The 22416-nt window shown below is 50.4% G+C and overlaps 3 protein-coding genes across 3 annotated transcripts; 2 read left to right on the top strand and 1 right to left on the bottom strand.

Moving 5' to 3' along the window:
- Positions 1-211: 211 nt before the first annotated feature.
- On the top strand, positions 212-8407 carry lhx5 (LIM homeobox 5). The gene is made up of 5 exons (XM_068753018.1): positions 212-384; positions 1898-2121; positions 2594-2871; positions 4718-4883; positions 8058-8407. The coding sequence occupies exons 1-5, from the start codon at positions 212-214 to the stop codon at positions 8405-8407; spliced, it is 1191 nt and encodes a 396-aa protein (XP_068609119.1).
- Positions 8408-13890: 5483 nt separating this feature from the next.
- On the bottom strand, positions 13891-15394 carry LOC137908551 (beta-1,3-galactosyl-O-glycosyl-glycoprotein beta-1,6-N-acetylglucosaminyltransferase 4-like). Its single transcript, XM_068752961.1, has one exon. The coding sequence runs from the start codon at positions 15392-15394 to the stop codon at positions 14132-14134; it is 1263 nt and encodes a 420-aa protein (XP_068609062.1). The 3' UTR covers positions 13891-14131.
- Positions 15395-17361: 1967 nt separating this feature from the next.
- Positions 17362-22309, top strand: LOC137908957 (3-hydroxy-3-methylglutaryl-coenzyme A reductase-like). Its single transcript, XM_068753389.1, has 20 exons — positions 17362-17442; positions 17876-18080; positions 18151-18262; positions 18353-18440; positions 18599-18683; positions 18759-18864; positions 18933-19039; positions 19108-19227; positions 19311-19444; positions 19536-19804; positions 19971-20017; positions 20102-20296; positions 20377-20535; positions 20609-20766; positions 20846-20951; positions 21021-21191; positions 21262-21402; positions 21478-21636; positions 21717-21871; positions 21943-22309. The coding sequence occupies exons 2-20, from the start codon at positions 17919-17921 to the stop codon at positions 21983-21985; spliced, it is 2517 nt and encodes an 838-aa protein (XP_068609490.1). The 5' UTR covers positions 17362-17442; positions 17876-17918; the 3' UTR covers positions 21986-22309.
- Positions 22310-22416: the final 107 nt, after the last annotated feature.

Here is a 22416-nt window from a genome sequence, read left to right on the forward strand (position 1 = left end):
TGTGACGCGGGGCGGGACCGCGACCAGGACCGGGACCGGGACTCCAGCCGTTCCAGGGGATTGTCACTCACGGGAGGTCCGTCCAGTTTTCGCCTGACAGCGCACCCCCCCCGGAGCCAAGACGTTGTTCCGCGTAGACCCGGCTTGCCCCAGTCCGAGCAGCGCGGTCCGTGTCGGGAGGGCGGCCCTCGGCGCCCTGCAGGCCGGAGACATGATGGTCCTCTGCGCCGGGTGCGAGCGGCCCATCCTGGACCGGTTCCTCCTCAACGTGCTGGACAGAGCCTGGCACGCCAAGTGCGTGCAGTGCTGCGAGTGTAGCTGCAACCTCACCGAGAAGTGCTTCTCCAGGGACGGGAAGCTCTACTGCAAAATGGACTTCTTCAGGTAACGGAGAGGCTCGGTCCGAAAGCGCGTCCGGTTAAAACGCGTGCGGGTCCAACAAAATAAAAATAGAAATATGATCAGAAACGCCAGCAGGCCCGTCGGCTCAAGTCAGAGGGTCAGAGGTTATAAATGATCATTAACGGATCAATAAAATTCATCTCAGCCTCGGAGGAAATTTTAAAAAGTCTGGATTTCTCTCCCTAAAATTAAACAGAGCTGATTGGTCGTTTTAAACGCGCACATCTGCATTAAAAACAAAAGGTAAGCAAGTAACGTCGTCGCGCGTGTTTTTGCGCTTTTATCTATTTTCCAACACTTTTCCAAAGACACTCATCCGCCGATTAACCGGTTTGGCATAATTGGGTGATAAGTGAAGCCCTTGTCTCTCAGCATCACATGTGTCCGTTACCCCCCCCCCCCCCCCCAAATTCTCTAATGATAAGACACATTATAGGCTTTTGTCGGCGGGCTATTATTGGCCCTCGGACGGCCTTGACCGTCATATTAGCGCAGTGGATTTAAATGGCCTTCCATTAGCCAGGCGAAACAGTAATCACCCTAATATGTCCGTTTGTTGTGCCCCTTCGCCCGGGGAGGGGGGGGGGGGGGCTTGGTCATGCATGTGAAAGAGAGACGGCGAAGCGATGCCATTGCAAATGGAGACAAGCCTACATTAGAGGTAAAACAATGCTGCACAAAAGGAGCGGGTTGCATTCACCCAAATGCTTAACAGCCCCCCCGCAGGCCGAGCGAAACGCAGGTACAGCAGAATAAAACAAATAACCCTTAGAATAACCCTTAGAATAAACCTTAGAATAAACCAAAGCGCGTCTTTCTCCTCTTCTCCCGTCTTCGCACTATTTGTGCATCAAATTGATGAGACTTTAAACCGGGTGAATGTGGATTAAGAGAAGATTTCCACGCTAAAATGCTCCCACTCTGCTTAATCCCATAATATATCCCACGCTACAATGTGCTGATTGTCACTAATACGTTTTGCGTGGGGTTATTGTCAGAGCAGCTCCATCAAAAATAAAGAGCAGGCGGCTCTTCTGCCTCCAGTTCATTTAAAAAGGAAGTGATTTCATTTGAATTCTGTCCGCCGCCATTAATACTAATAATTATATTATTAATATGAAACTGACCCAGTTTGTGATTGTGAATAAATTACCCCTTAAATATTCTACTGAGTAAAAATACTGTCGTTATTAAATACTGTCGTTACTTATTATTTGTAGACGTGTTGGTAATATTATAATTAGAATCTGTAGCCCTATTTTAGTTCTGTTAATATGTGTTCGTGCCCCGCCTAATAAAACAGTGATTAATACTTATATTCACAATATGACGTCATCATGGCTCCCTGCTAGAAATTCAATAAAATAATAATTTTAAAATGTTTAATATTAGTGAATAATATATGCTCGGCCATAAAGGGCTGTTTTTCATGATTCGACGACCTTAAAGTGAATTCTAAGAGTCATTATTTTCCTCTTTTTTTCTTTTGGCGCAGGCGGTTTGGCACCAAATGCGCGGGCTGCCTGCAGGGAATCTCTCCCAGCGACCTGGTGCGTAAAGCGCGCGCCAAGGTGTTCCACCTGAACTGCTTCACCTGCATGGTGTGCAACAAGCAGCTGTCCACGGGAGAGGAGCTCTACGTCATAGACGAAAACAAGTTTGTGTGCAAAGAAGATTATTTGAGCTCCGGAGCCATTAAGGAAGTCAACTTGAACTCAGGTAATCGATCACGAGGCGCGAGACCTCGGATAAACATGGATGCGGTTAATGTTGAACTCGGATTTAATATTTGCCCCATCAGAGAGGATCCACTGGGATGTTACTGCATGGGGGGGGGGGGGGGGGGGTCCCATTCATCCACATTATGGCTTTAAGTATTATAATTAATTTTTATATTCATATGAAAAATATTGGTTTTGGTTTTTTGACATAAGAAAATACAAATATTATGTTTTCAATGTTCCATTTATTTTCAGCAAATCTTGCTGGAATTTAATAAGAAATATTAAAAATGGAAAATAAACGCGTGGAGAAAAAAAATCAACCCAAGATTTAATTAGATTTTTTTTTTCCTAGACAAATAATTTGGAGCCGTATTTTCCAACACTGACGTCCTAATTGAAGCAGCCCCCCCCCCCCCCCCTCCTCCTCCTCCTCCTCCGGATCGTGACCTTCCTCTTGTTTGTTTCAGTGTCGTCGTGTACGGATAGGAGTTTATCGCCGGATCCGCAGGACCCGATCCAGGACGACATAAAGGAGACGGACAATTCCACGTCCTCTGATAAGGAAACGAACAATATAGAGAACGAAGAGCAGAACTCGGGGACCAAACGGCGGGGGCCCCGGACCACCATCAAGGCCAAGCAGCTGGAGACGTTAAAGGCCGCGTTTGTCGCCACGCCGAAACCGACCCGGCACATCCGGGAGCAGCTGGCCCAGGAGACGGGCCTGAACATGCGGGTCATCCAGGTGAGACGAGCCGCGGGGGGCGGGAGCGGGAGGGGGGGTGATGGATTATAAATCAGACAAATCTTCGTTCTCACATTCTGCTTTGTGTTGTCTAATTTTCTCTCTCGTAAATTTACTTTAAATATTTTCCTTTTATTAAAACAACAGTGAAATAAAACATTAATTTTATTATTTCATAAATATAAGTATATATGTATAAAAATACATAAAAGTACTCGTTCTATGTAATATATTGCTGCTAAACCCTGAATAAGGCATTTTAATGCACCCGTAGTTCCACTTTATTCCATTAAATCTGCATCTGTTCGTTTATTCTTTCACATTAAGCTCGAAACAATCCAGTTAACTGATGCATGCATGTGTGTTTTTTTTTTTATAATATTTATTTTGCGCAGTCGGCAGTTTAGACAGCCGATTGGTAAAGGAGGAACCGAACACGCTTTGGACCTTCACACACACACACACATACACACACACACACACACACGCACACGCATAGGAGGATTAGCACCATCTCTGCCAACTGTGATGTGGCTTTTTGTGCACTCACTGTAATTATCACTGATTTCACAGATTTGCATACAAGCCCCCCCCCCCCCTTCCCCACCTCTCTGCTCTTACTCACTTACAGCCTGTTCCACTGCTTATTAGATCGGCCCCCATCCAGCCTCGTGCACACCCCACTGCTATATCCACACAGAGCTCAGACAAACAGCCAATCCATCCCTCCCTCCCTCCCTCCATCCCTCCATCACCCCGTGATGTGATGCTCGGAGCCAAATGGAGGCTTCGTCCTCGTCTTCACTCGCTGTGCGTTAAATACCGTTGCTCTCGACGCGGGGAGCCGCGCGGCGTCTTCCGGCATGCGTACGTAATCCCTAAGCAACGCTCTCTGGAGGGAAGCGGGAGCATTTCCATAAAAACGTACCCTACAGTTAGACGATTGTTCTCAATAAGCAGGTGTCGCCTCCGTCGCTGGAGCACGCAGAACAGAGCCTAAGTGGTCTTAGGTGTGTGTGTGTGTGTGTGTGTGTGTGTTTTGTTAATCTGCAGCACAGTGGGATTCTGCCTCTGGTGGAGCCGAGCCGGGGTGAACATACATCATTATGCAGCAGCAAGATGTGTTAGGTGCTGCTAAAGCAGACATTGTTCCATATGGAGCAGATTTCAGATCCCCCTTTGTTCCTCTTCACAGACAGTTTATTTAACGTCGGTGATGAGAGCCTCTGATTTATGGCTCTCGCTGTTCATTCCAGCTTGGGCCGAGGCGCAGTAGGTTGTACGCAGGGATGCCTTTATAATACTCCTTTTTTATTTTATTTTATGAACGATTATAGGGTTGATTCTTTTAGTTTCGTTTGGCTTGTGGATTTATTTATTTTCTGATTGTTGTTGATGATTTGCTCATCCATTGCTGCTTTTTATAGAGGGTCACACGTAATGAGCGTTTTCATCAGGAGTCAATTATTTTCATTAGTAGTCGATACATTTTTTTTTAAAGGGTGAAAAATGCTTCTTTTTTTCCCTCCAGAGCCAAAAGTAGCGTCTCTGAATTCCTTCTTTTGTCCAAAACATGCAGAGGCTCTTCATTTACTGTCAAAAACAAAAGCTGATCCTGAAATTTAAGGAGCTCGAGGCGGATAACGTTGAAAATGATTAGAACTCTAAGATAACAGTTAAAATAACACGGGAAACACTCGATCGACTCGCTGCATCTCGGGTAATTCCAGATCCAAATGGTCGCATAACAGAAGACGGAGAGAAAACGGAGACTGATGGATCTCGGAGAAAGTCCGAAACATGAAGGACGGAATTTTACCTACCCCGTCTCTCTGGTCCGATGCAGGTTTGGTTCCAGAACAGAAGATCCAAAGAGCGACGAATGAAGCAGCTGAGTGCTCTGGGGGCCCGGCGGCACGCCTTCTACAGGGGCCCGCGGCGGATGAGGCCCCTGGGGGGCCGGCTGGAGGATCCGGACATTCTAGGCCCAGGGGCCTACGGGTACTATGGAGGTAGGAAGCGGAATTACCACGGAGAAATGCAAATCATTGCAATGTGTTAATGTTAATAAAGTTTGACAGTTCAAATTAAGTATTAAAGTAGCTGTCTTTTGGAATGGAGAGCTTGAAGGTGTAAACTGGACAAAGACAAAGCCGTCCCTCATGTCCTCTCGTAGGTCAAGACGTCTATTGAAAACCGCTTGTTGTTATTTGTTAGCATGAGTGTGCTAAAACAACAACCGGATGGATTTTAGAGGAATGTGGTTTAGGGGCGGAGCATATAGGTCAGGATATAACTTATAATAATAAGATGTATTTAGAGTAAAGTTCCAGCTGAGAAAACTGATTTCATTCTTTAAAAAGTCCTCTTTGGGTCAAAAGTCTCATTTCCTTTAGCTTCAAGCGCAAACAGAGGCGGAGCTATGAGGTTGGTCTGTGACATCACAGGGGTGGCGTAGGGGGGGGGGGGGTGCTTTTTATGTCTACCTGAAGGATGAATAAAACGCATGGGGAGGGAATGAAGAACAAAACCGTCATCCCTCGCTTTCTGTCTCTTCCTTTATTCGCACGCTGCTTTTCACACCTTTTGTGCCGGTCCACTCGCCTTTATCTTCATCCTTATGCTGCCGCTGAGAGGGGGGGGGGGGGGGCTGTGTGTGGTACGGTGCGTCTGCATGTGTGAGTGTAATTATAGTTTGCAGATGCGACGCTCCCTCCTCCTCCTCCTCCTCCTCCTCCTCCTCCTCCCACAGAGGCCACAACACATTCAAGCGTATTCTCAAGGTCGGCCGAGCTGGCAGGAACCCGTTTGTCAGATCAGACAATTAGCTTCAAAGTCATGTCAGCTCTGATTGTTTCTGTGGCTGATTTCTGAGATGCCGCGTGCGACAGGAAGTACAGGCGGTCGTCATAATTAAGCGATGCGTTTATCTGACGCTTCACCTGTCGCCTCCCGATTCTGGATGTTTAGCCTGAAACGGGAGAGAGGAGCATATGGCGGAGAGGAGAGGTGCGAGAACAACATCTGGAGATCAATCTTAGTTCAAGGCGGCGGCGAAGCAGGTTTGATGCAAGCGAGGGAACGTGGAGGCACTGCTGGGAATAAAGGAGGGGGGGGGCTCGTTTGTATTATAGAGGCATCCCCCCCTTTTTGGGGGGGGGTACATTTTTTGTCTTTCCTGCAGAGAACGACAGGACTCTCATTTTTGAGGGCAGACCTGATCGAAAGTTGGTGACCCCACGATCCAAAAACGAGACCCCGACACATCTCTGATCAGTAAATCCCGCGCCTGCGATTTCCCGTCATGCAACGTCAGCACGAATGAAGCAGGAAGAGAACATTAGGACACGTTGGGAAATGAATGTGCAGGCCCGGACGTGTCCCGGTCGGCTAAATCCGGCTTAACAAGTCTCGACTTGGCTGAGAGATCAAATCCCGTCGTGTCAAAGGAAGGCTGGTTTTTTGTAAATAAGCACTAAATGCATTTCTGCTGACGTTATACTTGAGATCAGGATTGACGAGGCCCCGAAACGTTGCAAGGAAGCTCATGGATTCACCGCTTTAAAACAATAAAGGGCCAGTTCACCCAAAAAGCAGAAACAAAAAAAAGTCCCGGCTCGTCTGCAAGTGATTTCTGTTACATTGGACCCCCCTCCCCCCCCAGCTGTTTGTGTTGCCACTGAAAGGACATCGTCTCCTGTTGTATCAGGCTGGATGCAGAAATCAGAGCGACAAATAAAACCCTGCAACCCTTTAAAGTCCCGTCATGAATTCTTGAGAATGTCACCGTGTCGGAGGGCTAAATGCGGAAACACCTGCAGGCATCAACCCCCCCCCCCCGCCGGTGTCAGGGAATGTCTGCTAATCCCAGTGTGTGCCGGAGATTTGCAGTGGAAGCAAGGAATTTGGGCTGCGTCCTGTCGTTGATCTGTCAGTTCGTTTTTCAGAAGACAGAATTCTAAATTACCCAGCGCTACCTGGAAGCGGGCGGGGCTTTAAAATGCATGGTCATCAGAGGCTGAACCGGCCGTGTGACCTCGCTGTGACCTCATCCACTGAACGGCTTTACAGCTTATTAAACCCAAATACTGTGAGTTGAACGAATTTTTTTTTTTTATTATTCTTCTATAAGCAATTCACAAAACAAAGGGAGTAAACTGAGATGTGAGGCTGAAGGACACTAAAACGGCTCAAATAAAACACAAAGTGTGATTATTGTGACGTATGATGATCACAAAAGCAATATAGATAATAAAAAATAAAAATCACATCTGAAATACTGCAGATAATAACATAAGGGCACCTGAAAACACGAGGAGTTATTGTTATTATGTTTTATCGGCTGTTTTACTCTAAATAGGAACATCATTTCCTAAATAAATATAAAGCTGTCCTGAAGAAGGGCTTGAACTAATGTCCCTAAAACTCATCAGGAAATATTATTCTCATAAGATGAACCGGACTTGTGAAACCAGTGGTGTCGCCCCCTGCTGGACATTACAGGGAACGCAGGAAGGAGACCCTCCCATCGGTGCTGCTCACCCGTGTGGATGTTACACCATCTCCATGACGCTCAGGCACAAATCAGACATGATGCCGAACCCAAGCGCTAACTAGAACCGAACCGAACCAAACCCGAAGCGCCGTTTAACGCCACCGTCGCCGCGCGTCTTCAAGGCCCAACAATTAAAGGACTGATCAGAAAAACAACAGTCAGGATAATTAATAATGGACACAGCCGGACGGCATGCTGGGAATAATGGGGCGTGGCGTGTGCTGCTCTGGGGGGGGGGGGGTACCGGACGCTGTATCCGACCCGCAGGGAGCCTGGAATCCCATTTTGGAGTTACTCATCCAAATCCAGAACTTTCAGCAGGGGGATCCATCGGGGGGCACGGATGAGTTCGAGCTTAATGAGTGGCGGTGGGGGGGCTAGGGGGGGGGGCGCATGCGGTGGGTAAAAGGCGAGAGAACTGAGGTGGAGAAGTGTGGAGTTGTTTATACACTCAAACGAGGCTTCTGGAGACCGGTTGGTTGGAAATTGGACATGATCGATTTCAGCACTTGGTGGAGGGGTGTGTGTGTGTGTGTGTGTGTGTGTGTGTGTGCGCATGAAAACATTCTGGGACGCACACGTGCACATTCAGAGTCATTGAAAGCCCCCGTGTCCTCCTGTCCCTCCACAGAATACCAAGGTGACTATTATGGACCAGGAAGTAACTACGACTTCTTCCCCCATGGCCCCCCATCCTCGCAGGCGCAGTCCCCGGCCGACTCCCCCTACATCCTGGGCTCCGGCCCCGGAGCCATGGAGGGATCGGGCCGCCACCCGTCAGACGACCAAAGGTTCACGGACATGATATCCCACGCAGAGACCCCCAGTCCGGAGCCCAGCTTACCGGGCTCCATGCAGCCCGTCCCAGGGGAGGCTTACGGGGGTGGGCCCAGTCCTCCTTTCTCCTTGGCTAGTAACTCCAGCTACAGCGCCCCCATGTCCCACCAAGGCCAGGAGATGGGGGAGAGCGCCGCCTGGTGAGGGGCGACCTGCAGGGACCGTTCCTGGGCTGAAGCCGAGCTGATTCAGGACGAACGGGACAAACTGTGACGAGTCCCGGCCGAGAGGGACGTGGGACGGCGCCGCTCCCGGGAAGGATTCGCCGCCGAGTAGACGCTCCAAAGCATATCCCTTCTTGGATTACCGGACTTGAATTGATTTGTGATTCCATCCAGCAAAAATGTTACGTTTTCCACCGTCTCGTCGCGTCTTTGGCTTCCTTTGCCAAATATTTTCTTGCCGTTCGGTGCGAACGAATTAGAGAGACAAGCCAAAGGGGACATCTGTAGCTCTCTTTGTTTCTCAACATGTTTTTTTTTATTCTGTTTTGCCAACACACCCCAAACGCTGCGTTAAATCTCTGTGAGAACCGACGTGTAGAATCCAGATTCCCTCTAGATCCCGTCCTCTGAGACGGAGGTCTGTGCTCGCACACACACACACACACACACACACACACACACGTGCACCCGGCTCTGATAGTTCTGCTCCGCTTCACCTGACCTTCCTTTTGTTACTGTCCCTATAAAAAAAACATGTTTTAATGGAAATGATTTTCAAAAGAGCATTGAGCCCATAATGGAGAATCTCCTCCAACAGCTGAGGTCTCCTTCCTCTGAAGAGACAAAGCAAGAAGAGGGGGCAGACAACATCTGTGACATCAGCCCCCCCGAGCGATCATTGCCATCTAGTGGCCTTAAACCACGTACGACTCAGAATACGTCTCTGCACAGCCGAGGGGAGAACTCGCATAATGCCTCGGGATTATTTGGAGTTTTCAGGGCCGAGCTTCATCAGCGCAGCCTTCGTGGAAAGCATTAAAAGGAACGACTTATTTAATTTCGCCTCCAAATATTGACAAGGAGACGAGCAGCACAAAAAGATTCTCATTCTAAAAACCTCCCTGTCGTTGGTTCGGTTTGAATTTTCGTTTTCGTTCTTTGTTTTTATCGTTCGACTGCTGATCGTCCGGATTGAGTTGATTTTGTTCTGAGTTTATATAAGATCTCGAGCGAATGTGTCTTATTTCTGATGTACTGCGTGTGTGTGTGTGCGTGCGTGTGTTATTTCTATGTAAATAGTGATAATAAAACTCTTACTACTTGAAGACCTGACTTTCCTCTTAAACGTCTGTTTCCTGCTTTCTGACAAATTAAAAACTACTGAAGAAAACAAACAACCAAATTAATTATGAATTAATTCCAATGAATAAAGGCACCCGAGTTCATTTCTGACACTCCGGCGATGTTGAGGAGTCGTGTCACGTCCCACTTCACGATAGCCATTTTTGAAATGAACTGTATTGATTAAAAAAAAAGCTTCAAGTTGAATTCTAAATCTATATTTGTAACTTTTAAAGCTCAAATCAGCAGAAAAAACTCAGTCTTCCTCCCCTTCGAGGCGCTAACAGAAGCGACGTCAGGCCTTGTGGTGAAGCCCTGTCCCTCGTAGAGTCCCTCTGACCCCCCCCCCCCGCCTCTTATCCTGCTTCCCATCCCCTCCCCTAGCCGGGGGGCCAGGTGGGCAGTAATTTCCCCCCTGACCGGTTTTAATGTACAGGGTAATGTGAGAGGGGACTAAAGACGGGGATCGCAGTGAATTTTAATCCTGGAATATATGGCTGCGTATCCCGACATGTGTCGCCACACGTTTTAAAAATCCTATTTTGACATTGCATGCACATAAAATAAGTATTTCAGCAATATTTCTACAATGAGAAATGTAAATAATAAAATAAAAAGATTTCATGGAAATTAGTGACGACAGTATGCGTGACCTTTGACCTTTTACTGTGCTTTTACTCTCCGTCGATGATTCATTTAAAGGCGCTTTTGTGGCATCGGTTAAATTACAGGACAATCTATCACGTTCATTTCGTACATATCCTGGCGTTCGGAACATTTAAGAGAGTTCAGGCGAACAAAACAAAGCCGGGACAAAGTCGGAAAACGACGAAGATGAAAAAGTGACTCAACTCCTCTTCCTCGAGTTAACTGTTGCCTCCTCATCCCCCTCTTGTGGATGTGTCATGGTAGTACAGGAGCGTTAAGACCAACTTCGTACGGGAAGTTCTGTTGACTTGAATCTGGTCGGCGTGACGATGTGACCTTTGACCTGTTCCGGTTCTCAGACGATAAACGACTGGCAGCATTTAAGACGACTTAAACCGGGACGCGACCTGCCGGAAGCTTCCGTCGCTATTCGAATGCACCGGTGCAAAAAAAGCACAGGTTTGTATCAGTCAGATTTATGGTGCACTAAACGTGCATGTACTACAACACACACACGCACACACACGCGCACACACACACACAGAAAATTGTGGTTGGACTTGAACACGTGAACCGCCACGAAGCAACCTCAGTAACCTTCACCTTCCTTTCACCCAGAAGCATCTGGTTATCAGTCTCACACATGCATGAAGGTGCACACTCACACTAGTGCAACCTCTGTATCACGCACGCGTGCACACACACACACACACACACACACGCACGACAATCCCATTAACATCAGTATTTCGTAATGGATGTGTTTGCAGTGCTGCTGTGGGAGAGAGCAGAGACCTGGAGTAGCTGTTATAAATCACTCGCTTGTTCCCCCTCCCCCTAACGCACGCACGCACACACACACACACACACACACACACACACACACACACACACACAGGACCTCTATCAGCATCACAACATAGGCTCTCGTTCAATAAGGGGCCATTTACACTGTTTTGTGCACGATGGTAACCCTTTATTGTGTTTGAAAATGAAGAGTTACATTTTGAAGACGCCGCCGTAGATAAAATACAGAATTTCACTGTAAATTTGCATCGACAACAAGAACCACGGCGACGGCCTATGGATCTGCATGTTGATATTATTCTGTAGTGCCAATTATAATTATACTCCTAAAGTTACGACTACTACACTCCCCCCTACTGGCCTGGCACGCACACTGCAGCATTACTGTTGCACCAGAATCCTTTTCTCAGTTTCGCCGTGTGAATGCAGAACTTTCACACGAAAGCTTTTCTATCTTCGACGAACTCGTCGCCACGTAAACGGATCCTAATTCTGCAAAAGGCCCGCTCTCGCCCCCCAGAGCTGTGTTCTCCCCCCCCCCCCCCCCCCTCCCAATCTGTTTCCACATGGGGTGGGGGAAATCCTCCTACCATACGAGGAGCAGGAATTACACACACACACACATCAATCAGCAAGGCTTAACTGCAACACACAAAAGCTGCACTAGTTTTGTATGTTTCTCCGCCGGCTGCACCTTGACAGGTGACATTAGAGCTGGGGGGGGGGGGGGGGGGGTCAGAGCAGAGTTACGATTGTCGAAAGAGATTTCAGGCAACATGGACAGGCAGATCAGGGACTGTCAGAGTATAGCCCCCCCCCCTCCCAAAGATTTATCCTCACCCTCAGAAGCCGTTTCAGGGTTTACCAGATAGATGGAGGCCAGAAAGTGATGCATGAAGCGCAGCAGCGAGGGAACACAGACCGTGAGAGCTCAGAACCAGAACCCTGCTTCAGTGCGGACGCCGAAATGTTGCAGGTGGAAACTTGAACCGATCATCAGACACCAAAATAAGATGAATCAAAATCAGGACAGAGCAATGACCTCACCCTCGACCTTGTATTTACTCACAGCGTACGCACACACGCAGCAGGATTCTGTCATCAGCGCAATAATATTGAACTTTGTTTGTACGTCACTCTTCATGCAAGAAACCACGCGCGCACACGCACGCACGCACGCACACCAAACAAAACCGTTTCAATTCACGGGAGTCAGAGACGGTCAGACAAAAGAGAAGCTGCTGAGCCTCTGAGACAAACAACCACAGCGCCACCAAGTGGACGCAGACCGCCAATGCGCGCACACACGCGCACACACAGAGGAAGGCGGTATAGCCCAGTGGTCCCCAACCATTTCCTGCCACGGACCGGGGGGGGGTAATTAAATTAAAAAAGAGGAATATAATCTTACCAATAAAGTTTATATTACGCACTTGCAATAACTATTAAACAAGTATTACACCAATATCTACTCACCATTAGTTGTGTTCTCAATAATTACTTCTGTCCTTCATGGTCACGTTTTTTTCTTTCATAAATTCCAGGGTCCTCGTGTTTTAATCCAGGTTTCGTGTCTTTTAATCCGGTTCTTGTTTTTAATCCTGGTTCTTGGTCTCTACGTGCCTCGTTAACGTAACGAAGCCAGTCAGCTGGAGACAAACTCCCGTTTTAAATCTGACTCCTGATATTTATTGTCTTTTAAATGCAGATTTCGTTTTCTTAGAAGCCGTAGTTTCCTCTTCTGTCTCCTCGTTGGGCCCCTTTCCAGAGAAGTTGATTAATTAATAGCAGCTGTTAGCCTGTCACGTGACCGAGGCCTGTCAAGAGGCACAGACGACTCGTGTGCGTCATTCCGCAAATAAGTCACTTTTCAAAATAAAACATCTTTAGACTGATAAAGTGATAATCAATTTAAAAAAAAGAAAACAATTGAACGTTCTGCGCGACCCGGCACCTATAATGGCCCGCGGCCCGGTACCGGGTCGCGACCCGGGGACCGCTGGTATAGCTGACTCCAACTTATTGTCAAATAAAAACAGAAAAAATGAGTGGAATTCTGCCAAAAAGATTCCTTACATGTCATCATGCTGACAATGGAACAGAATTAAATATATTGCGTTCATATTTCTTTTTTACTAATTAAAGCATCAAAAGTGAATAAACTGATTCTCTAACAAATCGTGTTACCATTACAGATGAAACTCTACATTTCAGTCTTCTGTGTTTTGACATTCCTGTGATTAGATGTTTGTACAGAAACTTCTGGGTTGCCCTTTTTATTTTTTATTTTTAAAGGCATCTCATCTTATCAAAAGTCTCCGCCTGTCTGATAACGGTCAAGCGGGCAGCAGTAAATCCCACTCCAGTGTTAAACCGGTTACACTCTGTTACTGCGGACCCGTGTTTCGGGGCATCACGACCCGGTTGACGTCACCGTTCTGGCACGGCGTGTGCTGTACATGCATGATAACCGGATGAGGCACCCAAATAACCAGTGACATAATCAGACTGAGATGCCTTCAAAGGGGGGGGGGGGGGGATCACCTGCACGGTTCTGCGTCTGCGCAGCTGCACGAACTTGTCTGAATGTTGCGTAATCGTTTTGCAGAGTGAACGCGTGGAAAGGGGAAGACTGAGCACACCTGCTCTGCGGTTGGACGCGCCGACATTTTCAGCCCAACCTTAAGTTAACATTACCGCTCGTTTTGCTGTTAATAAATCCGCTTCAGATTCAGATCTGGTTTTAAAAGGCTGATCTCATTAAAGCAGCAGTAAATAGCCGTAAATAAAATTCCATTTGTTATGAACTCACTCCCGTTTGCAGACAGGAGGCCGGAGGGAGGCGCAAAGCAGTAAAAGGAGCAGGAGGTCAGGTAAAAAGCAGATTTATTTACAGACGTTTTACACCAACGTAGTAAAAAAACATGGAAGTGAACGGTTTTGGTTTAGACCCGAGGCCCATGAAGGCACCATGCGAGGCAGCTTCCCTCCCCGCGGGACCAGATAAGTGGATTTTCTTCCAATGTGACGTCACCCAAAAGCGATTTTATCAATACAGGAGCCCCCAAAGGACACTTTGCATCACATCATACCCCTGTTTGACTGTAGTTTTTAAATGGACGAACCACTAAAGTGTGTTTGCCGCTGATTGGAACAGTCGCTGTCTTTCCTCCAGCTTCTCCTCAAGGCACTGAATGATGATTGGGTCCACACTGGGATCAAACTTATTGGCGAACCAGTGACCGTAGTTCAGTAACCAACGCAGCTCCGCGGCGCCGAAAATACAAACGCTTCTGACGTGTTTGCCCGAGCACGGCGGGTACAGGTTCTCCTCCAGGTAATGCCATTTCACCAGCCTGGTCCTGCTCATCAGGTCGGTGATATCCGGCAGTGACCGGGGAACCTCGCCGGGGACCCCCGGCAGTCGCGCCAGCGTGGCCCAGAAGTGCTCGTCCGGAGAATAGGTGTCCTCTGACCATTTCAGAAAGTCTTTCGCCACCGGCGAGTATTCCAAGTGCTCGACAAAATCGCGAGACAAAACGAAGTAGGCGTTTCCGGTGAACATCTCGATCCCGTGCGGCGGCGGCGATTTCCTCTGGCCCGTTTTCACCGGCAGCTGCTGATATTCAAAGCCGGCGGCGCCGACCGTGTGGTGAAAGGTGAACCTCTCCTCCTTGAGAGCGCTGGGCCGGCACGTCTCCAGCATGTTGGAGCCGTTTAACTTCCCCAGTTCCGACACCAGCTCCACGTTGGACCTCAGGGGGAAATCCTGGCCGCAGAGGTTGATGGCGTACTTCCACTTGACCTCCGATGCCAAGAGGTCGGACAAACAGTTGAGGTCGGCTCTCAGCCGAGTGATACTGGCGTAGACCACGAACTCTCGCCTGGAGGCGATGAAGACGTTGGGCAAACAACGGGCCACGCCCTCCATGGCTGAGATGAAGGCGGCTGAAGACTTTCGATCGTAGTGGATGCAGTAGATGTTGCTGGGCGAGTAGAGCGTCCGGATCAGTCTCTCCACCATCCAGGCGGATTTGTGCACAACTATGGAGTAAGCGATGGGGAAGCGTCTCTCCTCCTCCGAGGGAATCTTGCCATCGTAGCCTCTGATTGTGAGGAAGCGTGAGCAATCCGAGGCGAGCTTGACGAGACTCTGATCTCTGTCCTTCACGACGTGCCGCCTCCTGACGATCAGAGATTTGCCCACCTCCACCGGGTCCATGTCATAAATGGCCGAGCAGTTAACGGCGTACTTGTGAAACGTCTCGCCGTCGCCCGGGATGGAGCCGTACTTCACGCTGACGCCGAGCAGGAGACAGAGAGCCAGCAGCGACAAGACCGAACCAACGGGGGCTCGCCTTATCCTCGGAAAGAAGTGCTGCCGAATCATCCTGCAGGGAGAGAGAGAGAGAAAAGTGAACGCCAAACTCACCTTCACCTTTCATATCCTGCTACGACAACTTTTACATTGTTAGCGCGCTGGAGTCAACGGAGGCCTGACGTGCTTTAAACGTGAGCGGATCCACACACGTACCGGTGGATCTCTGATCGGGCGTGAAGTCGCTTTGCTTTAAGCAAATGCGTCGTTTCACTCGTAGCCTACAGATTCCTCGGCTGCCAGACAAACCAGACTTTCCTCGAATGATTTTTACTTCCAGCACACAATGAAAGACAACAGCGTGCAAACAATCAGGGTCAGAGGGCACCACCTCGGGTCTCTGTTGGAACCCTACAGAATAAGTTATTTAAAAAAGGGAAAAAACGTTATTTTATTTAGTTAGTTTGTTTTGTTGAAAGAAGTCACGTGATCGCCCACGAAATGCCTCTGATTGTCAACAGGCATTGAAACTGTTGCTGATTTTACTGTAAAAGACAAACTGAAGAATATTAAAGTAGCTTTTAGATCCATTATTTTGTTAACTACCGAGCCAGGAGTTGTAACTATATTATTATTACCGTTCATAAGGAGAGTTCGGGCCCGTCGGCCGCTGTTCGAGTCACTAAACACGCACGCGCGCACACACACACACACACACACACACACACACACACACACACACACACACACACACACACACACACACACACCTTGCCTTTACTGTCGGGCAGAGCTCAGGCCGGGAGAATCTGCGTTTGTTCTTTTACAGCAACCAAACTTGAGCAACTTTCCGTTGCCAGGAAAGCGCGGACGCGGATCTCACTTTCGGGTTCTTTTTACGCGCGGCCGTTGCGACACGTTCCGACGGCGTCACGCCGAACCGGCTCCTCCATGAACCCGCGCTGGAGACGCTGAACGCGGTGGGGGGGGGGCGCCGAAGAACAAACACGCTCCGAGGTGTAAACCTGTTGCTGCGTTTTGCGTGCGTCGCTGGGGAGCGCCGACCTTCTGTTCCCGGAAGGAGGGAGGGGCTCCGAGACGCATCAATTATGCACAAAACCTGCAGCTGCACTTCTTGTTTCGTGTGACACAGCTGGCGCGTCATGAATAAAAGGAACCGGATTAAAGTCCATCCCCTTCCACGCGTCTCCTCCGTTTCCGAGGTGCGGAGGTTTTACGCATCAAACGATCGGAGGCAGAGGAGCCGGGCTCGGTGCGCGTCGTCAGGCCTGTTGCGTTGTGCCAGTAACCAGGTGTGTTTCTCTAACCCGCGCCCATCACCTGCCTGAAATGGGAAACCCCGCCTTAACCAGAAGTATCCGGAGTTCTGATGTGGAGTCCGATCTCTGTGGCTGCTGAGAAGACGTGAGAGACATCGTTTCATCAGGAATCACGCACGCGCATCGCGGAGGGAAATGAAAGGTTTCCTCCAGAAGTGTTTGCAAAAGTTCCTGTCTGTGCACAAACTGGCAGGTGAGGAAGAAGAGGTCTGTCCGCGGTGTAAACAGAGTAAAACGAGGCTGCTCCGTGGAGCTGGTTCATTAGCAACATCCGATCGAATTAAAAGTCACTGACGAACGTTCTAAATTCCAACAGTTCGTTCATCTGTCGCGGTTTATTGACATCTGTAAAGCAAATAGGCTTCGGATAACTCTAAAAGGAAGCTCTACTCATGAAGCGTATTATGCAAATTCATAATGTATGCTAAATATAACCCTTAGGTTATTAGGGAATTAAGGACAAAATGTGCGAATTGCGTAAAGATGAAATTGCGCAGGTATTAGTAGAATATATTTAGAATTATCTTTGTTCAAAATAAACAAACGTACAAATTAATTTCTGAATAAAGCGTAAATTAAAAAATATATAAATCTAAATGTCCTTTTTCAGTATTCCATCTGCCACACCTTTAGCCACGCCCCATGACGTAATTTTTATATGACGTCGAATTTCCGGCTCGCCATATTGAATAGGCTACCGAGCTAGCAAAGCGATACGACGAAGGGACATTATCGCAATGAAAACGACTCTCCGGCCACGGCGAAGCGGACATTTTGAATGTACGTAGATTTATTATATTTTATTATATGCTAACTACGGAAGTGTTCGAGCACGGAAGCTTAAAATGACCTTGTGGTTGATCGTTTAAGTTAACCCGGGTGTGACAGCTAATGCTAAACAACATTAGCAGTAGCCTGTGTCAACAGAAACTAGCATACGGTCGTTTTGCGACGCCTCACAGGCATAGTTACTATTGTATAGTTACATAGTTACGGATATTGATTATATTGAACACCTGAATGAGTCATCAGATTTAAAAATAAAAGGCTGTCTTTTACAGTAGCTAGTTATCCTGATCTTACAGCGATGCTAGTAAACCTTCGGTGCTAGTAAACCTTTGATGCTAGTATACTATTTAACTACGTTTGCGATGACGTCATCTGCCTGATCTTTACTCGCCGATTGCCAATAATCGAATCCTTCGCCCTGTAGGTGAACCCGAAACCTTGGGCAACACGGAAGGTGTCTCGGCGCCATGTTAGCTCGCCTGTTCCGGCTCCACGGCCTGCTGGTGGCCTCCCATCCAGGGGAGGTCATCGTCGGCACCCTCGCCCTCACCGTCTGCCTGATGTCCATGAATAGCCTGGCAGCCAGCAGCCAGGTGTGCAGCTGGGACGACTGTCCCAAGGTGGCGCAGGTGAGTGTCCCGGAGGGGAAGCTGCTCGTCTCAAATGTAGATTTAATAAAGAGGATGGGCTTCGTTTCAGAAAAGCCACGGCAGCGACGTGATCATCTTAACCGTCACCCGCTGCATGGCCGTCGTTTACATCTATTTCCAGTTCAGGAACCTGCGGCAGCTCGGATCCAAGTACATCCTGGGTCAGTATGACGGGACGTGAGCTTGTTCTTAGTTCTAATACGCACACACAGTGTTTAACCCGTGTGTGTGTTGCTTTTCTCCTCTTCCAGGCATTGCAGGATTATTCACGGTGTTCTCCAGCTTCGTTTTCAGCACAGTCGTCGTCCACTTCTTCGGGAAAGAGCTGACGGGGCTGAAGTAAGTCTTCCACCGGTCTCAAACAGCCTCTGGCCTGCTTTGAGCTGCGTCGATACGTTTAGATTTCTTTGCCGGATCCGGTAAAGCGTCTCTAGACTGGTTAGAGCTGCTGGCGCGGGCGTTTAACGCCGTCTTCCTGGTGTCTCTCGCCGCTGCAGTGAAGCCCTGCCCTTCTTCCTCCTGCTCATCGACCTGTCCAAAGCCTGCGCGTTGGCCAAATTTGCCCTAAGCTCAAATTCTCAGGTAAAGCGACGCATTTAGCGGATTCGCTTAAAGACTTGAGACTCAGTGCGCGTTTGTCGTTTGTGTTGAACGTAGGAGGAGGTGAGGGAGAACATCTCCCAAGGCATGGCCATCCTGGGCCCCACCTTCACCCTGGACGCTCTGGTTGAGTGTTTGGTCATCGGCGTCGGCACCATGTCGGGTGTGTGTTTGGTTAAAAGTGGATTGGCACTAGAATGAGGTCTTGGTAACGGCTCTTCTTCTGACCAGGCGTGCCTCAGTTGGAGATCATGTGCTGCTTCGGCTGCATGTCCGTCCTGGCCAATTACTTTGTCTTCATGACCTTCTTCCCTGCGTGCGTCTCTCTGGTGCTGGAGGTGAGGCTGTTGCGGTGTGGAGAGGGAGTCGTTGCGTATGCTAACGCGCTAACAGTAACGTCGTGCAGCTGTCCAGGGAAAGCCGCGAGGGGCGTCCGATCTGGCAGCTGAGCCACTTCGCCTGCGTGCTGGCTGAAGAAGAGGACAACAAACCCAACCCGGTGACCCAGAGGGTTAAAATCATCATGGTGACGACGCCGCGCGTGCTTTAAAGCGCAACTTTACAAACGACGAGCCTCCTGCGACGACCGCTTCCTGATTTCCTCCTCAGTCTCTGGGTCTGGCGTTGGTTCACGCCCACGCTCGGCTCGCCGCCGAAGCTCGAGGCCACAATCGGACCGCGGAGGGGCCCGTGGCGAAGAGGCTGGAGTCCGGTGGAGCCGCGTGGCCTTTAAAACTCAGCAGGTAAGGCGTTCGATGGGCGGGGCTCTGCCGCTCCGTGACCGCGCCGCTGCTTTCGGCTAACGGTAGCGCTGATGTGACTCGTCTCCGCCAGCGTGGACCTGGAGCAGGCGATAACTCTGAGTCTGGCGCTGCTCCTCGCCGTCAAGTACGTCTTCTTTGAGCAAGCGGAGGCGGAGTCTTCCCTGTCCCTCAAGAGTCCCGTTAGCAGCTCCCCTCCGACCCAGAAGCCCGTTGTCGCGGCCGACTGCCGCAGGAGGAACGTCGCATCCCAACAGCCGCGGAAGATCACCAACGGTTGCCTAGCAACCAACCTCTCTTTCACAGCCTGCTCCCCGGAGGCTGACTCGGCGTTCGGAGAAGGTGATGAGTTAGTTTTTTTGTGACTGTGTATTAATGAGAGAGCAGAAATGTAGCGCCGCTGCTTTCGTTCCTAACGTGCCGTTTATCTCCATGACAACAGACTCGGCCTCGGCGGAAAGCCTTTCATCTGCTCCGATGCCTCGCTTTCCTCAGGTGAATCCTGAAGAGGCGCGGACGCTGGAGGAATGCATGGCCATCCTCTCGGATCCTCAGGTAGGCCCCCCCCCCCGCCGGGGAGGGATCTTCTTCTCCAACGCTCTCTCGCTGATTGTTGGTTTGTTTCTCGCGGCGGCGCAGAGGGGTCCCCGTTTCCTGAGCGACAAACAGGTGATGGATCTGGTGACGTCACGGAGCATCCTCGCCTACAAGCTGGAAGCCGTCCTCGACTCCCCGGCGAGGGGCGTGGCCATCAGGAGGGCGCTGCTGTCCCCCAAACTGCCTGTCGACTCTGCTCTGGCCCGTCTGCCTTATAAAGACTACGATTATTCTAAGGTTCTAGTGACATGGTTCTGAATGTTTCCATGGCAACCCTGCAGCTTTCATTCATCCTGCGCTTTCCCGCGTCGCTGCAGGTGACGGGCACGTGCTGCGAAAACGTCATCGGATACATGCCGGTTCCGGTGGGCGTCGCCGGCCCGCTCCTGTTGGACGACAGGCAGTTTTACGTCCCCATGGCGACCACAGAGGGCTGTCTGGTCGCCAGCACAAACAGAGGATGCAGAGCGCTTTCTGTGAGTGGCGACCCGGAGCGCTTCCTGCCTCTGGGGGGCGCCTGACTGTGTGCTGACTGTGCTTCCTGTCCAGCTGAGCGGGGGCTGCCGCAGCAGGATCCTGGCCGACGGCATGACCCGCGGCCCCGTGGTGAGGCTGCCCTCGGCCTGCCGGGCCGCAGAGGTCAAAGCCTGGCTGGAGACCTCGGACGGATTCGGCACCATCAAAGAGTGTTTCGACGAGACCAGCAGGTCGGCAGGAAATCACAAACGGGACGCAGGAACGTTTCCTTCTCCTTTTCCCAGACGTGAACGGGGTATTTCCTGGCAGGTTTGCTCGGCTTGAGAAGTTGTTGGTGAACCTGGCCGGGCGGAACCTCTACATTCGCTTCCAGTCCCGGACGGGCGACGCCATGGGGATGAACATGCTCTCCAAGGTAGGCCCGGATCGGAGTCGGGTCTTACTCCGGGGCTCCCGGTGATCCCAGCGTTCCGTGTTCTCTCAGGGGACGGAACGGGCGCTGCACAGGCTCCAGCTGCAGTATCCGGACACGCAGGTGCTGGCGCTCAGCGGGAACTTCTGCACCGACAAGAAGTCTGCCGCCGTGAACTGGATCCTGGGCCGGGGGAAGTCGGCCGTGTGCGAGGCCACCGTCCCTGGAAAGGTGGTCAGGGAGGTAAGGGGGGGCTCCGGGGGGGTTCCGGGTTCATTTCACCTTCCCGCTGAACGACTCTGTGTTCCTGCAGGTGCTGAAGAGCAGCACGGCGGCGCTCGTGGAGCTGAACATCAACAAGAACTTTGTGGGATCGGCCATGGCTGGGAGCATCGGCGGCTTCAACGCGCACGCCGCCAACATAGTAGCGGCCATCTTCATCGCATGCGGGCAGGTAGGATTGGTGTGTGGTAACCGCGGTAACGCTGCAAGGTACCGGGTGTTCCTCACGGTTGTGACTTGTGTTCAGGACCCCGCCCAGACCGTCGGGAGCTCCAACTGTCTCACTCAGATGGAGGCCGCTGGTCCAGAGGGGGAGGACCTCTACATCAGCTGCTCCATGCCCTCCATAGAGCTGGGCACGGTGGGGGGGGGCACCAACCTGCCGCCGCAGCAGGCCTGTCTCCAGGTGAGCTCACCCGTCTCGCGTTGGGGGGGGTTAGTGAGACAGAAACCGAGCCGTCTCCTCTGACCGGCTCGCGTGTTCAGATGCTCGGCGTTCAGGGAACCAGCTCCCAGCAGCCCGGGGAGAACGCCCGCCAGCTCGCCCGCCTGGTCTGCGCCAGCGTTCTGGCAGGGGAGCTGTCCCTGATGGGCGCGCTGGCCGCCGGACACCTGGTCAAAAGTCACATGACCCACAACAGGTGAGAGATTCCTCCGGTGTTGTGTGCACGTTTCCCCCAACGATCACTGACGTTCCGTTTCTCGCCCGTAGAGCTAGCGGGTCGGCGGCGCCGTCCTCTGAGGCGGCTGCGTGACGTTGAGCCTCGGGTCAGATGAACAATGAGGAAATCCAGTGTTGAACACGGAGCGGACCGGAGGACACGTTTGTGTCTCCGTGGTGATGGCCTAAAAACACTGGGGGGCGCCGGACGGACAGATGGACGGATGGATCCGGTCGGTATCTTGTGCCTTTGGAAGTAAACGGCTCTCACTGTCATGCTGGAACCATAGAAGAAGAACGTGGAGGCTGTGCCGTCCCGGGTCGAGGTTCTGTGTACCGGGGGCTTCGTCACTCTGGACCACTGAAGTCAAAGCCATAATGGATGACTGGGGGGGGGGGGGGGGGTGGGGCTCAGTCTGTGTAGAGCTCCTAGACATGTTAAGATTCTCAGCCACTTTAAACCGTGCAATGTTTAATGGAAAAATAAATTATCTTCTCCCTTAACTTGTGTCGTGAACTAATGAG

The sequence above is a fragment of the Brachionichthys hirsutus genome, chromosome 19 (genome assembly GCF_040956055.1).
Source record: "Brachionichthys hirsutus isolate HB-005 chromosome 19, CSIRO-AGI_Bhir_v1, whole genome shotgun sequence".
Taxonomy (NCBI): domain Eukaryota; kingdom Metazoa; phylum Chordata; class Actinopteri; order Lophiiformes; family Brachionichthyidae; genus Brachionichthys; species Brachionichthys hirsutus.

Excerpts from the sequence above, each read along its gene's own strand:
- LOC137908957 (XM_068753389.1), top strand. The coding sequence starts at position 17,919 with ATGTTAGCTCGCCTGTTCCGGCTCCACGGCCTGCTGGTGGCCTCCCAT. Across the intron at positions 19,228-19,310 it reads AGAGGGTTAAAATCATCATG|TCTCTGGGTCTGGCGTTGGT; the intron begins GTGACGACGCCG and ends TTTCCTCCTCAG. Across the intron at positions 20,952-21,020 it reads GGATGAACATGCTCTCCAAG|GGGACGGAACGGGCGCTGCA; the intron begins GTAGGCCCGGAT and ends GTGTTCTCTCAG.
- LOC137908551 (XM_068752961.1), bottom strand. The coding sequence starts at position 15,394 with ATGATTCGGCAGCACTTCTTTCCGAGGATAAGGCGAGCCCCCGTTGGT.
- lhx5 (XM_068753018.1), top strand. The coding sequence starts at position 212 with ATGATGGTCCTCTGCGCCGGGTGCGAGCGGCCCATCCTGGACCGGTTC. Across the intron at positions 385-1,897 it reads TGCAAAATGGACTTCTTCAG|GCGGTTTGGCACCAAATGCG; the intron begins GTAACGGAGAGG and ends CTTTTGGCGCAG. Across the intron at positions 4,884-8,057 it reads GGCCTACGGGTACTATGGAG|AATACCAAGGTGACTATTAT; the intron begins GTAGGAAGCGGA and ends GTCCCTCCACAG.